This window comes from Pieris brassicae, chromosome 5 (genome assembly GCF_905147105.1).
Source record: "Pieris brassicae chromosome 5, ilPieBrab1.1, whole genome shotgun sequence".
Lineage (NCBI taxonomy): Eukaryota > Metazoa > Arthropoda > Insecta > Lepidoptera > Pieridae > Pieris > Pieris brassicae.
Genome location: NC_059669.1, coordinates 16,555,297 through 16,571,382, shown reverse-complemented (window position 1 = coordinate 16,571,382; position 16,086 = coordinate 16,555,297). Strand labels below are relative to the sequence as shown.

Sequence of the window (16,086 nt, the reverse complement as noted above, 5' to 3'; positions counted from 1 at the left end):
CAGCCAGTTGATCAAACAGCTAAGCAAATGACTTGGATCGATAACGTCTCATTACTTGCTTAGCCGGTTAATTTAAATTTAATTCCACTTTCTGCCACTCTCAGACTCGAAATGGATCTCTTCAAGCTGTCAATATGGCGTCGGCAAACCACAACTTTGATGGTGTTTTCCAAAGTTTAATGGAGAAACAATAAGTACAATGGAAGAGTGTTGTGACAATAATAATGTGAATTTGACTTAAGCAATTTAATTTTAAAAGAAATATATTTTATGTCATATGTTTCATCTTTTTATTAAATGTCGTAACAAACACTACGGCTAAATATCTTTCAGGCCGTTAGTTAAACGGCGTTGTTTAGTTAAAAGGCTAGGCTGTTAATTAAACGGCTAATTAAGTTTGTTGGCTGCGACATATATACTACAATGAATTACCAAATATTGATTATGCAAAATTTCACAACGCCCACTAAAATACATAGTGGGAATATAGTGTTATTTGATTTAATAATATCCGGCGAAGACGGTCAAAGTCAGCCATATTGAAAACTGTCAAGTACTGTACTGTCAATATATTTCAACAATTGAAATAACAGACTTAGGGCTTCATTCTCTTTCTCATACGTGTGTTTGAGGATTTTAAAAAGCATAATTAAATCCTACAATATCTCTCAAAGATTATTTTTAAGGTATGTAACAGAAAACCAGCGATGTTAAACAGTACATTTATATTAAATAAATAGTTAAAATGCATGTCTCACAGATGTAAATTCACATTATATTAGCTTAAAATCACGGATCACTAAGCTATTGCTCAAGCTATTTGCAACTACTTCACGAGTTTTGGTCTATAACCGGTTCCTTTATTTAACTTACGAAAACTCGTAAACATAAAATTGTTACGAAAATTAAAAAAAATATATGTCAAGAAAAAGATGCCATACACCCACGGGAACTGTACGTTTCTACTATCGCTTTCGTAAAACCGCTTTCAATACAGCCATTCGTAAGTTAAATATAGGAACAGGTTTTAACAATTCGAGCTAGTTTTCACGACTTGGTTAGATGAGGCACTTTGATTGTATAAGTCACCGATTATTTAATATCTAACAAACCTATTATTATGATATTCTAGAAGATTACAGTATATCACTATTATGGGATAAAATTGTTCTAAATAAATAAGCAAAATGGGTAACAAAAATAATAAAAGGGATCACCGTAAAAAAAAATATTTTAGACCTAAATCAGTCGCATTCTATATTTTTTAAAATTTTATTATGTAATTTATGGGTATACAAAATTTTGCAAAAAGAAAATTTCCTACGACTTGTTATATTATGCGAGTTTTTCCTGATAATGTTTTCCCCATCAGAATAAAACGATAAATCTCAAATTTCTGTATATACATTCAAATGTATAGGTAAACGTGATTATGTTTTCTACAGACGATATGATTGAAAAGGCAAGACTAAACTGTTATCTGCTTTATTAAGGTCCTTATGGTCCCACATAAGCGATTATTTGAACTTTCATCAACTGAAACTACAAAAAATGGATCTACAGATTTAAAACTGTCTCTTTTCATCACAGGTCAGGTGAAATTTGTCAGAAAGAGACGAGTAACGACCCGATTTTGAAAGACTCGAATTTTTATTGAATTGTTTAAACTAAGATGTTGTGTAAACTTAATGTTAGCATCACTCATTCTTGGTGTTTCCTTTAGTTAAATTACATTTGGTTATTAATGTTATATAAAAGTATTTTCATACAAGCTTGTCATGTGTCATTTGATGGAAATCGAATTAGTTAATGTAACTGGGTTGCCATCGCTGAAAATACACATACTATGAAGTTTGGGTGATTTTAATAACAAGGATAATTACACTAGCTGATGCTTGCGACTTAATTTTTATATGCTAAATTAATCATCAATGACCAATATTAAACGTTCTTTTAAACTATATTGAAATGACATATCATTAAAAAAATATATTGAATATTTTTTTATAAATTAAATTATATTATTAAATTAATATAAAATATAGTCATTTCTATGGTATACGCTTAGAAAAAAAACTGATTTGGATTTTTTTAAAAGAAGTCATTAACATCAGCTAGTTTAACAGTAACTAAACTATAAAAACAATTACATCATGTTTCACTAATACTGAAGTTGAATAATTTTTCTTTTCATATTTTTAACCGACATAAATTCTTAGTTATCTCAGAACCATTCGAGACAATTCAACTTGTAAGCAATGCACAACTACAAAATGTTCCTAACAAGACGCCATTACAAAGAAAAGAAATTAAAAAGTTCAAAGCCATAATTGATTAAAAAAATAGTTTTCCGTCACACTATTGCGAAATCCTATAAATAGTTAATTGGAATGATCGTTTCAACTTCAGTAGATTAAAATACTACATACATACAAAATCCTATATTATCGTTCGTCTGTATTCACGTGTCTGCAAAAAAAAAAAATTTTAATCACTAAAATATATGATGTCATTCTAATATACAAAACATATTTCAGTTCAAAAGATCGTTCATATTAAAAAGGAAAGTTAGGTAATTTTAATTCAAAAGAAGTCTTTTTTTATCAATAACACGTCTGACGTCAAACAAAAGCTCATCAAAATTGGTTCATTACAATACGATAATATTATGCATTTCATATACCGTCTTAAATAAAAATAACTTACACAAGTTGTGATAATTTGTAAATGTCATTAATGATCTTACAGTATCGCCTAACTTATTACAAAACATACCATATTTCACCACCAAGAGAAGAATGGTGATTTCTGCTGGAAGCGTTGTTGGAACGAGTCGAAGAAACGAGATTGGGTCGTGCCACTCTTAGATCTGAAAGCAAAATCCGAAATAACCTTTAACGGATACAAAAACGAATACCTTACATAACTCGACATTTGGAGTAATTTTAAATTGAATATAACCACGATTGATGACATAATCGAATTTATTATTCAATCGTTGCTAATTATTATAAGATGAACAATATTTTTATATTTCATATTTTAGCCAAGCGTACGTAGCACGCAAGTACGCTGAGTATTTGATATATATTCATATCGCACTAGAATGGAATACTGACTGACAAAGAGGTAATATAATTACAACTGTCATGTTAATTTTCTTTTTTTTTTTAATGAAATCTCGCTGTTGGCCTTAATTGCCTTTACAGTTCAGCTCGGGCTGTTTCGGCGAGCGTAGCTCGGCCAGAATGTTTTATCCCGCGGCTAGCGCAAGGGCGTCTCCTGTGAGACTCGAACCGGCTTGGGCCGTCGCGGGGTGGTCAATCGCCTGAAGGGCGGGACGGAAGCTCACTGGAGTGAGCGAAGTGCGAAGTAAATGTCCTCGCCGTCCCCGGTGAAGGCGGTTTTTTACCCTTATCTGTGATTGGCTATTTTTATTATTATTGGCCGAGCGGGCTTTTAATTTATCGTTTGCTAAAGTAATTGGATCGTCCGGATCGGTTAGTATGTGTCGGGGCCTCCTACGAGCCCTTTTTGTCGGGAAGGGGAGTCATGCTAAGAACAGTCCATGTGACGTTAGTGCATAAAGCACAGAACCTTATGTTTACTATCAAATGCTGTAGTCTGTGCATTCTAGTATCAAAAACCCATAATGTTAAATTGTTAACTCATTTGTATAAATATACATAATAAAATAGTATCAAAGGAATAATTATATGAACACAATCATCTTTGAAAAATATCAGAGGCACTACAACCTTTTAGGTCTGCGTCTCAGATTTATGTATCTTTATGTATAGATTTATGTTTGGGGATTTAAACTTATGTAAAATAATTATAAGTTTATAATAATACATAGCTTCAATCCGGTAAAAAAGTGATTTCTTTAAATTATTTGTTGCTGATGTATTCAATGCCTGACACACGCCGTCGACTTTTTGCGTCTAAGGCCAGTTCCCTAACGAATTTTTCTTATGAAGTATTACATGCGCATGACCTCAGGAGTGACAGTCGCACGCTAAAGACACTAAGCCAATATTGCTTGATTCACGTTTTAGGGGGCATCAAATTTGTATAGAGACCATTCCTTTAAATATTAAATAAAATTACCTCTCAACAATGACAGCCGGCATTTGTACGAGTTGTACGGGACTCTTGTTGTCTTTCAACGCCTGAGTCAAGTTCAGTACTTGCCCTCGCATTACTGACATCTGCCGTTCGAAGAGACGCTTGTCGAAACCTTTGTCTTGCTGAAAAAGGTACAGACATAAATACATGTCCCATAATCCCGCAACGTACGTAGCATATACATGAATGCTACTGATACATTGATTTATTTACTGCCTCAATTAGCCTTCTATGTCCATTAACTCGAAACAATTACTCTGCCACCGATAATCGAACCCCAGACACCCGAGCTTAATATTACATTATTGTGCTGTAAAACCTTGTTCTTGTGGGACAAATAGTTACTTTTAACGTTTTTACAACTTTATAAATGTCTTACAAACTCTAAATTAAATCTATCTTGGAGTGTTATATATATATATATTACTGGCCCTTAAATAATTATATATTATAATATAGCTGATTATATTACTTATATAATCAGCTATATTATAATAGCGTTTTATGTAACAAACCTTGAAAAGTATATGTAATTCATCACAAAGTTCCTGAACGAAGTTCATGTCAGACAGCAATGGCAACACCAGCTCTCTGCAAACATTTTAAAATATCAAATAATTTTTGGAAAACAATTTATAGTTACAAATGTGTTTTATAACCACTACTCATGAAGTTCGAGTTCTTTAAACTTTATTGGAAACAAAGTTTTAATTGGACAGATCATAACAATTATTACGATGGTTTTTAATACAAATTGTAGATACATGTTCTTCTTTATGTTAAGGGTACAGTAATTAGTAAGGGTATGAGAAAATAGTAAAGAACGCACAAGCACTGGATGGCGGAGGGTGTAAGTATCATTTTAATACTATATATCATGAAATATATTAGTGAATAGCAATACAAGTCCGAGTTGAGTTTCGTTCCGATATAGCTGTGTATGGCAACAAATGATCATAAAAAAATTATGCAGTTTTGCTTTAATAATTAAATTGCAATTTATGTTAAACATATTTTATTATTCTAAAGTCTTCGTTTTTATTAGCAGTCTATAAGACAGTGAATGAAACGCGCGAATATTGGAATTCCTTGCTTAATAATACAATATATGCGTCAAAGTTCAGGTTCTTCTGATTAATCTTGTTATCTCAACAACTATTTGAATGATTGTGAATAGAAACAGTTCCGTTGAATAACTTCGTTGAGCCGTCGTTACAGCTAAACAATAAAGCCGTTAATCGTATTAATCATAAACAATAAAATTACTCTTTACTAACTTGGTCTCAGTACTAAAAGGCTTCTTAGCCTGCGGCAGCCACGCCCAGTGATAAGGATAGGCCCGCCACGAGTCCGGGTGCTTGAATGGAAATGCTAGTCCATTGTCTATGGCCGCTATACGGACGTCTATGCCGCCCCCATTCCATTCCTAAAAATAATTATTAATTGGTATTATTCGTTGCTTCAGTGAATTGGTTATTAAAAAACCAAACTTTTTTTTATTCCAACATTTAATTCTTTCAAATACATTTAAACAATAGTATTTTCCGTTAACTTTATCCATTACAAATCTTTTAATATATTAATTTTGTTTTATATTGAAATCTTCATGAGATTCCTGCATTTTTTTTTAAATTTTTAAACAAATAACACCCCATTCGTACAGTACTACAAGTACGCTATACCATGGCAGAAGGAAACACCAATATCACTTACAGAAGGCTCCGTCATATCCTGCTCACTCCGGTTAGATGGCGCCATATATTTGATCAACCAATTGTCATTCCCGCGATCCGTGTTACGAATAATGTAATCCAGTACGACTAGGCGCTCGAATTGTAACTGAAATCTAAAATAGCACATGTATTGATACTTCATGTAATTTAAGTAAGAAAACACTTAAATGACATCTACGCACGTATTCTAGGACATCAAACAAAATCTAATTTCTACAGCTGTCAAACCATTTCTTCTAAATAAAGTTTGACATTTTCGACAGCGCTCGAAATTGTGATTTATTTTTAGACCTTAGAGATTTCATGATTATTGCCATAAAGGGGCCGTTCAAGTATTAAGTAAGCAGATTCACTGAAATTTATCTTCCTCTTGTCAGCTAAAGTATGTATTCATTTTTTGTAGGAATCTTCGAAAATACATTTCGTTTACAAGCATAAACAATGTGTGGGTAATATATTTAGCAAAAAGGTAATTATTTACTTTTTCTAATTTGGTTAACTCAACAGTTATTATTTACTGTTGAGGTAACCAAGTTAGAAAATCAAAGTACCTCCCTTCCCCCTATAATGCTTACGTAATACTTGAACGGCCTCAAAGTGATTGCATAAAAAAATATTCTGATGTAGTACTGTAGGAACTTGTGACTTGCCAGTTACATTAATTGTGTCGCAATATAATCTATACATATATATATATATAAATGAATCCCTATATCCTATAATCCTTTGTCACGGCATCACGCGTGAACGACTGGAATATTGCTGGTTATTGTTATATTCTTAAGAAAAGATTAAGAAAATTGCGCGGAAAATTAGATTTTTTTAAAAAAGAATACGTTTGTTACGATATCAATTTTTTTTCAGTGCATTTCACCTTAACAATTTAAACTTTTTTCATGTAACCTTATGGCGTTTGACATAACATTGACAGAATGCGTGCTGCAAATAACAGCAATACAATATCGAGGTGCACGGACCGCAATCTCAACCGAATGTCATCCCTCTCCCTCACTGCTATTATTTTTATTGATGAAATTATTAATTCAATTGTATTTCGTGCTTTACTTCTGATGTCTGAGTCAATTCCGACATATACAAATATGTAAGAACTATGAATATCGTTTAAAATAAATGCTTCGATCGGAGTTATTATATTGATATAATATAATTACAGTCGCTAATTGTTTGTGGCATTAATCTTGAAAATTCACGTTTTTCACATGGCCTGGTCGCGTGTCGGAATACCAACATAACTATAGGCGCCAGAAAAACAAACAAAGAATGTTGTTTATCATAAAGCATTAGAATTATAAATACTTTGTTTCTGAAATATTTTTTAGTTATTATACCAATTCGATATTAATATTCATAGTTATGAAAGGACAACGTGTGTTGGGTCCGCTAGTACAATTTAAAAACAGTTTACATATATAGTCGATACCAACTCCGGGGAAATAAATACAGATAACACAACTTTCTCTACAGCTGTGATACTTTTGACATTCAACACCTTTTGTCTTCAGTCATCGTGACCACGCACGCTGTAAAGCACGCAAAACGTCGGAAAAATTTGAAATTAAAATTATGTAAAATAATTATAAGTTTATAATAATCCAAATAGCTTTAATCCGGTTAAAAAATTGTTTTCTTTCAGTTTACATATTATTTATCCGGTGACGTATTATGTCCAGTTTAAAATGACAATATTATAGAATCAGTTCAATCAGTCGTATGTAGCCAAGTATTGTGTATGTTCAAATATTAAAATAGCAAAAAAATATTTATTACAGAATATCGAACGGGAGTCCTTCTCGACTCCCAGAAACAATTCAACCAACGAGATGACCATGATAGACATGGCATATCAGCGCAGGTCATCGTTTAAAATATTTCATATAATATAATCACAGGACCTGACCGGAACTGGCAAGTATTATTGTTGGTTGTGCTTCCCAGTGGACTAGATTTTTTAAACAATTATACGACATAGAAATAAAAACACAAACTTCTTCATAACATGTTCTTGAGGTGGGTCCTGCTCAAACCGTCGCAGCCAATAGTCCGCATCCTTATATCCTTCTACGAATAACTGGAATGACCCCACCTGAAAATTAAAGGTAGACGATATTTATCTATGTATTAGAAAGTATAAAATATGGATTTGATAAGAATGAATACATATAAAAGGCAAAATCCTACAAGATAACGTTAGGTATTTAATATAACTATGTAATTTAAAAACGGATTGTTGTGTAGTTTACTGGACTTCAGCGTGTGACTTAGCCCTGAGTTCGTATTTTCGAACCCCGGAACCAAAGGAGTTTCTGTCTATGTGCTCTCATCAACATCTTGAGGAAACCGGGATGCCTCAATCCCAGTTGTTTTTCGGTCAGTACAAATTTTATTAGTATCGTTTTAATTATACAACTTATTAATTCTTTTAAACTATTCTATAACATCGTAATAAGTTGTATAAACAATAAATATTTTCAGATGTAAGCATTTTTGCATAATCATTATTTCATTTTATATAACCATTAATTAATTAACATTTGAAATAATTTATTTTTTTAAACTTGTGAAGTTGTGGAGTAAAGTTAACTATAAACTTGCGTCATATAAAAATAAAGGAAAAAGTAAATTCATTATTTTTATATAATAATACTAGCACGTATAAAGCTTTGTGTGTATTAATGGTAATTAAAAAATAATAATTAATTCTCGTGGAGACACACGAGAAACGATCCCATAAAAATCAAAATAATAGCTTCACTTCGTAATTTATTTAGTAGTTATTTATGTAGTAGTGTTTGGAAAGAAGTTACTAAAACAATATTTTATTTCTAAAAGAGCAATATACCTTTGGCGGAAGACCCATTCTATTAAACCGTAGATTAGGGAACTGCTCTGTGATAGCGCGCTTCAATCGCGATCTTTCGCGGTCGATTCGCAGATAATTGAAGGTTTCTGATACTAATTTCACCATCTGTAATTTATAAAATATATTTTGTGTTAATTTTAATTAAAAATTCTCGAGCATAGGTCTATAACATAGTGTAAGGATGTGTATATATGTGTTTTAGTTAAATGATATTATAATGAATGAAATTTAACTTTCAGAATTCAATACATTCGTATATGTAGAAGTAGACCCTGTTGCAACACCAAATATACGTATACACACATCAAAACAGTATATTCATATAAAATAAATTTAAAGTTTATGAAGGGTTATATTAACAATTCCACGCGTCAAGTAAATTTTATTTATATATTTGAAACACTATACCGAAAACATAATATAATATGTGATAAAGGGTAACAAACTTATTGTACGTTAAGACAAATAAACAAACAAAACATATATTTAAATATATAACTTTTCAGTATATTTATACTTAAACGGCTCGATTGATTTAAAAAAAAATTGAGTGTGCATTCAAGAATGGATTTTTTTTGTGGGATTCGTAGTTTTTTTTTTGAGAATTCCAGATGTAAATGGAAAGACGAACACAATGTGATAATTACAACGAGATATTAGTCCAAGCTATGATATATGATATTATGATAAGTTTCATTGACCTTATTAATACGCCTTTATGGAATCAATTCAAAGTACGATAACACTTTTACACAATTTACTTAGTTAAACATTACAAACTATAAACTTGTACCTTTGTTTCAGTGGCCGCGCTTCATAAACATCTATCGATATGTCTAATCGGTCTTCAAAGTTAAACATTGTAAATAATGAAGGTTTGAGGATCTCAAAAACTTCTTGAAAGGTAAATAAAGATTAATTATTCACATAACTCAATGAGCGGCTTTCACCCCTGGGGGTCGTAGGTTCGATGCCCGGCTGTGCACCAAATAACCTTCAGTCTAAGTGCGCAACTCTAACACCCTCGTACGGAGAAGGCAAGTCTCATATCAAAAATCGACGAAATGTGTTAGACTAAATATTATCAAAGAAACAGATGCAATTTGAGGCCAAGGCATAAAATGCCACTGGATTATTATTATTTACATAACTAAACGTTTTAAGTGCAGCATTCTTGGTCAGCAGGACTCACACTATTGTTGACCATGCATTAAATTTAACGAGAAATAAAAATTAACTGTGAATATTGATTTACGCGATATACATAAGCTTTCTTCATCTTCAAACTATAATATAAATAACAATAAATTTTACTCACCCTAGTCTTAGGCACGATCTTGAGACCGATCTTGGAATCCACAAGGCTTGCCCCGGCCTCTGAAAGGTACCCTTGATTGGGAATAAGGCATGACCTCCCAAAACAGCACGGACAACATAACTTGTGCATCCATTTGGTCCATTTGGGATTCAGTCTTCCATAAGGCTCTTCATCTTTCGGTTTGAACACGCCGATTATTTTCTGAAATTTGTAATAGTTTAGGGTTTTTTTTTTCAAATTATATACAGCATTTCTCTCTTAACATTGTAATCGGGGTTGTATCTTTAATAAAATATATCTGTAAATATATTTTATTATAGAAAAATAAGTGACGCCTATAAGTAATAAACCTGGTAAAATAAATGTTCTTATTAATAAGATAATATGAAACATAATTTCTGAATTATTTTTTATTTCACAATAACGCCTCTGCCTTCGTTACCTACAATATCATGAACGCCGGATTCCATTCTTGATAAAAACAAACGTTGGAAGTCATAGATAATTAATTATTAACTTCTCTGTAACGCAAACGGCATTAATAATTTAAAAAATGCAAACAAATACAGAAATAGTCTGTGGAATTTTTATACTTAATCTTAGAGGTTTTCGTAACACCGTTCAACGTTTCCGTAGTGTAGCGGTTATCACGTGTGCTTCACACGCACAAGGTCCCCGGTTCGATCCCGGGCGGAAACAAGGCGTTTTAATTTTTTTTAAAGAATAATGCTCACTCTTACACTGTCTCCTTCACACCAAGTAAAGAATCCAATCTCCAAGATTCCTTAACCCCGCAAAGTAATTATAATATTTGCTTTTTATTTATCAAACTATAATAATATAGTTTGAATTTACAAAGCAGAAAGATATGTTTCGTTTCAGGACATACAGCAAGCAATATCTCAAACAAGCATGCAATGAGTTTCACAAAATATCAATGCCTGCTTAAAGTTTTCATAAAATATATGTAGAAATCTTTGCGAGTACTGGGGGAAATGTTAGAACTACTTATTTAAAGATAAATCCCCGTGGGAGGCATTACTTAGATTATGCGTATTACGTCGTATCCATAATGCATACAAAACAAAATACATCTAGTTTCTTACTACTCTACTAATTCTTTAGTTTCTGACACAATGACCATTTTGTTGATATTACAGGCAAGTAGGTGAGTGTAGTGTGAGAGAAAAAAAAATGTATACGAAGAATGCTTGTAAATAGTATTTAATTATTCGTTTCCTTGGCCTAATACTTGTTTAGTAGATAATATTTCAAGTTGATAATTTGCTTATGAAATTTAAATTTTAAAAACTAGTATAATGTAGTAGGTATATAGTAGTAATGTATAATTGTGTTATAATAAATTCATGGCTTAATTATATATTATTAATTAATTATTGATGACCGAAACAAAAGATGTTAAATATTAATTACATAAATATGTGCTGACTACCACAGCAAATCTCTTTCGCAAATCAGTAAGTGGAAGACCACTGTATCAGAGTTTAAGTAAGAAAAAACGTTTAGCATATTAAGTGTAGGAATTAAATCTATGGATTGAGCAATCAATACTCTAGGAATTATTAGGAAACCATACAAGTTTAAACTCACCCCTCCAGGATTTTTGACAAAGTACGACCCGCTGGAACCTTGATATATCCTCTCTGGGAATATTCCATTGTCGATGGCTACCTCGGCTTGCCATACTAATTCGCTAAATTGCGGGTCATCTGAAAAAACAAACATTTTTAATATCATTATAACATTCTATTTGTTGTCAGCATTTTAATCATTATTGACCGTAGATTATAACGTTATGTCATTGAAACAGAGGAATGTTATGTTTCTAACCGACAAGATTTTTTATAATTACAGTACGTCACTAATTTATCTACTGTATATAAAAATTTGAGAAATGAATCTATTTACATACACAATCAGGCATATTTCCGTCTTTAACGAGGCAGCGCTCGATGGCGATGTAAATTAATCGAAACTGGTGACGCACATTACGAATCCCACATTAATTATATGTTTGACATTCCTTTCTTTTACTGTTTTAAAATTTTGCGAAAATAATGTTTCAATGGAACACATGCCGAAAATGAAGGCAAAAATGTGAATTTCGAACTAGAGTTACGGGACACTTTTCAGTCTGTAGTTAATTAAAGATGTTTCGTAAATAATAAACAAAATTATTATTCATAAGCATTCATCAACTAATCGAGGTATACAATGTGCTTATGAATGAGACCGTAAGTCCACTTTCCATTAGAAATGACATATTACGCTCGATTTTCTCTTGAGCACAAGCGTTTAAGAGAAATCAAGCCACGGTAACAATGTAAACTTATGTTTGTATTCAGGTGCCCAATTGATAACTTTCGGGTGACTCAGGTTATTAAAATAGGAAGAGGTGTGGTGTACATGCACAGTATACATATATAGCTAACATATTTACTTTTCGATGGTATCACACAACAATAGTCCAAATCTAAATTCATAAAAATGTGACTATAATAAGGTAGTTAAGTTTATTTTTCTAAACAATCGCTTATTTATAGAACCAAACATAAAAAAGTAAATAAATAAAAGTAACAAAAGCATATAGAATTGAATTCAATAGAAAATAAAATAAGAGAAAGAAGAGGAGTTCTGAATCAACTAAAACTGGAGTTATACTTTTTTAACGTAACATTGGTTATATTAATCTCAATATTAACTATATTTAAAGGTATAATGTCAGGGATTATGAAAATTGGATGTTTAAGTTGTCTTAAATTAACGTAATATTGAATAACCACTAGACATGTAAACTGATGACTTTCAGATTAAACCTTAAACCACACACGCAACCACTGAATGACCTTCTGCTTATTTGGCCTGAGGATATCAACTACCAATATTTATAAACTTAGGGCTATAAACACAAATTTAATTTCAATTATTTTTATATACTTAAAACTTTGAATGTAGCAACAGCTACATTCAAAGTTTTAAGTATATCTATGTATAAGAAAAAAATTAATAATATTTAAAAAGCTTTCCAAATTTCTATCCTGATAAATATAAAATTTTTATTTTGGTTGATTTATTTAAAATATATTTATGTAAGGTGATAGCTATAGTATAACTGTTAATTTTTTTGTCTATTTTATAGAAAATTCTTCAGCTATTTAATAATTTTGCTCAAATCATTAAATTTGATTTATAAATTTGGTTATTTCATTTCTTGAATTATAAGGAACTGATTTGAAAGTGTTACCTTGACCTGGCACATGAACCTCAACAACACCATAATATAAAATAAATATAATTCTAAAATTGTAATGTCTATTCATATTTTATATAGAGCTGTGTTGGCCTAGTGGCTTCAGTGTGTGACTATCCTCCCCGAGGTCGTAGGTTCGATCCCCGGCTGTGCACCAATGGATTTTCTAACTATGTGCGCATTTAACATTAGCTCGAACAGTAAAGGAAAACATCGTGAGGAAACCGGCTTGTCTTAGGCCCAAAAAGTCGATGGTGTGTGTCAGGCACAGAAGGCTGATCACCTATTCAATTCACAAACAATCATGAAACAGATACAGAAATCTGAGGCCCAGACCTAAAAAGGCTGTAGCACCATTGATTATTATTATTCATATTTTATAGTTAAATTGTTTATCTATCTATCTATCTGCAAACAATTTTTTATTATATAAAACATATAGTCATTGTTGTAGTTGGTCAGCATACATATTATTCTTTCAGAACTATTAAACAAATATATGAATATATTTTTAACAAAATGATTAGTTAATACACTAGAATGCTTAACTACCATGACTGTTTTCATTAAATATAGGAAAAATTATTTCACTCGAGAATTGTATGGAGAAGTGATTAACACTGATAACACCTACCATTTGACCTGCAAAAATAATTTATTAGCAATACCTAATTGAACTAGGTAATGAACTTTTACAAAGATTCAAGGTTATTTTGTAACAATTTAAGTAAGGCATGTTACTGAGAATTAAATTAGTATTCTATAACATTACCAAAGCCTGTTCATAACTTTCAGAAATTTCATGTATTTTACAATTATCCATTAAATATAAAATTTTGATTTCTCATAAGATTTCAACAACAACATTAACCTACTAAAGGTATCTGGTATATAAAGCTCATTTGCATACAAACTTGTTTGAATAGTATAAAAAATAATTACACAAATAATGTTAAACATTAGCATAATATTAATGTTAAGGCAGTTCACAAGTCTTCGTTATGTGGAGACCACCAGAGAAAAATAAATTTTATTATATGTCATAATAATGTTATTAATTTTATTAAACATGCTGTTAATACCATATGGGAGCATTTTTCTAACTCATGTTTAAACTTTAAATATTAACTAATGGTAATAATAAAATACCATGATAAATCATTAATTACAACTTACTGCATAGAAATGGAAACTCCATAACAATGATAATCAGTTTAATTTATAAAACAAGAATCCTGAAACACTACAGCTGTTACAGTTCACTGAAATTTGACAGAATGTCTTGTACCTACATTCACACAATTCTGAACTAACTGAATTAAGTATGTTTCTTGAAGTTACTCATTACTTAGTTGATGTTTGCATGTTCTTAACAAAAAATAGTAGACAGTAATTTAATCAAATCCAATTTATTTCAAAATTAATTTATGAGCATAAAAATTGTATTTTGTGTCAAGGTAACTTTGGGTTCTTTCGTGATTGACGGGTTTAATTATTACTTACAAATCAGTTTTTAACTTATTCTCGAAGCCACATAAGCATTAGCGAAGACCTCTAAGTGCCATGTAGAGATAGTCATCGTTGTTTATTAAACAACGCACGTTTCAATGCAGAAACATCAACGATACAATAATCGTTGTTATTCCAAATGATTTCTATTTTTTTACCTGGAAAATGGTTGAATGATACTTCTATGTCGCCGCGACCGCCAAGAAGCGGTTGCGACTCACGGTTGACACCCGGAGAATCCACGGTGCCTTCAAATTCAATCTCAGGGACTAAGCAAATGTCTTCAGCACTACTGGAGAGAGATACCACGCCGTCATCGGGCGGCGTAATAACTGTGCTTGGTTTGTCGAAGTCGAGATTCAACAGAGTCTCTTCCGTACTCATGAGTAATGTTAAAAAAATTAACTATATCGAGCCTCATCTATTTCGTCTTGTAGAAATTCTTTGTTTCACAATCATTTACACAAACACTTGATTCATTCAATTGAAAAACAAAGACTATAGAAGTCAGGACCGAACATCAAACTAGTCACATATTGACGGCATCAAAGGTACCTGACATTTGACGTTAGAAACGATGTCTCAAATATTCATAACAGTAATGTGTTATTTCAATAAAATACAATAACAAGCAATCCTATATATATAGAGTTTATAGGATATGATTTTCACAAGTTCTAAAAACTGTTTTTGTAAAAGGATTGTTTAAAGGATTTTAACTTTTATTTCAAAAATGAAATTGAATAATGCTATGAATGACTTTCACGACCATATAATCATGTAGACCATTGACAATCTCTATGGTCTCGTTGTCTAGTCATATTACTACCGAAAAGTATTATACATTCACTACCGCTTTTGCGTAACTTTATTATCGAAAACGCTTCGTACGCTGATTTTCGGCGGTATGGCGGCCATTTGGAACCGGAAATTTAGGTAAATGGCTGCACGAAGATGATTATGTGTGCCAAAATTAGCCCTTTGAAAAGGTTGAATTTTTTTTTATTAACGCATTCGCGTCAGTATTGCGCCGATTGGGCCGCTGGTACCGGCTCTGAGACCATAATTTTTCTTTTTTTCATTGCGTAACAAGACCCCTGACGAATCGCCATACTGGTACAAATGACCCAAGATTCTGTGTCACTAACTCCAGGTCTATTAAGTTTTTATTTATTTAACATGATGTTCAGGTACCGAAGGTTGATAAAAGTAATTTATTTTTAAACTAAGCCACGCTCTTTAGAAA

At 31.7% G+C, this 16,086-nt stretch overlaps 1 protein-coding gene and 1 non-coding gene across 4 annotated transcripts; one reads left to right on the top strand and one right to left on the bottom strand.

Moving 5' to 3' along the window:
• Window positions 1-1,469: 1,469 nt before the first annotated feature.
• On the bottom strand, window positions 1,470-15,463 carry LOC123710113 (phosphatidylinositol 4-kinase type 2-beta). 3 transcript variants are annotated; one of them, XM_045661817.1, is made up of 12 exons: window positions 14,999-15,463; window positions 11,672-11,790; window positions 10,061-10,261; window positions 8,722-8,847; window positions 7,868-7,965; window positions 5,842-5,974; window positions 5,406-5,554; window positions 4,644-4,719; window positions 4,111-4,250; window positions 2,776-2,869; window positions 2,151-2,469; window positions 1,470-1,829 (listed from the first exon to the last, which is right to left on the bottom strand). In XM_045661817.1, exons 1-10 carry the CDS (start codon window positions 15,222-15,224, stop codon window positions 2,782-2,784), a joined length of 1,356 nt encoding a protein of 451 aa, XP_045517773.1. In that variant the 5' UTR covers window positions 15,225-15,463; the 3' UTR covers window positions 1,470-1,829; window positions 2,151-2,469; window positions 2,776-2,781. The 3 variants fall into 3 exon arrangements, with proteins under 3 accessions (XP_045517773.1, XP_045517775.1, XP_045517774.1); XM_045661819.1 differs by lacking the exon at window positions 14,999-15,463 and adding an exon at window positions 14,508-14,971; XM_045661818.1 differs by having other exon boundaries at window positions 1,470-2,469.
• Window positions 10,687-10,759, top strand: Trnav-cac. Its single transcript has one exon. It is a non-coding gene; the product is annotated as a tRNA-Val (tRNA).
• Window positions 15,464-16,086: the final 623 nt, after the last annotated feature.

Bases quoted from the DNA above. Each gene is read 5' to 3' on its own strand.
- LOC123710113 (XM_045661818.1), bottom strand. From the start codon at position 15,224: ATGAGTACGGAAGAGACTCTGTTGAATCTCGACTTCGACAAACCAAGC. The intron at 11,791-14,998 runs GTAAAAAAATAG...TTGTTTTTTCAG, and splicing joins ATCATTCAACCATTTTCCAG to ATGACCCGCAATTTAGCGAA. The intron at 10,262-11,671 runs GTGAGTTTAAAC...TACAAATTTCAG, and splicing joins TTGTCAAAAATCCTGGAGGG to AAAATAATCGGCGTGTTCAA.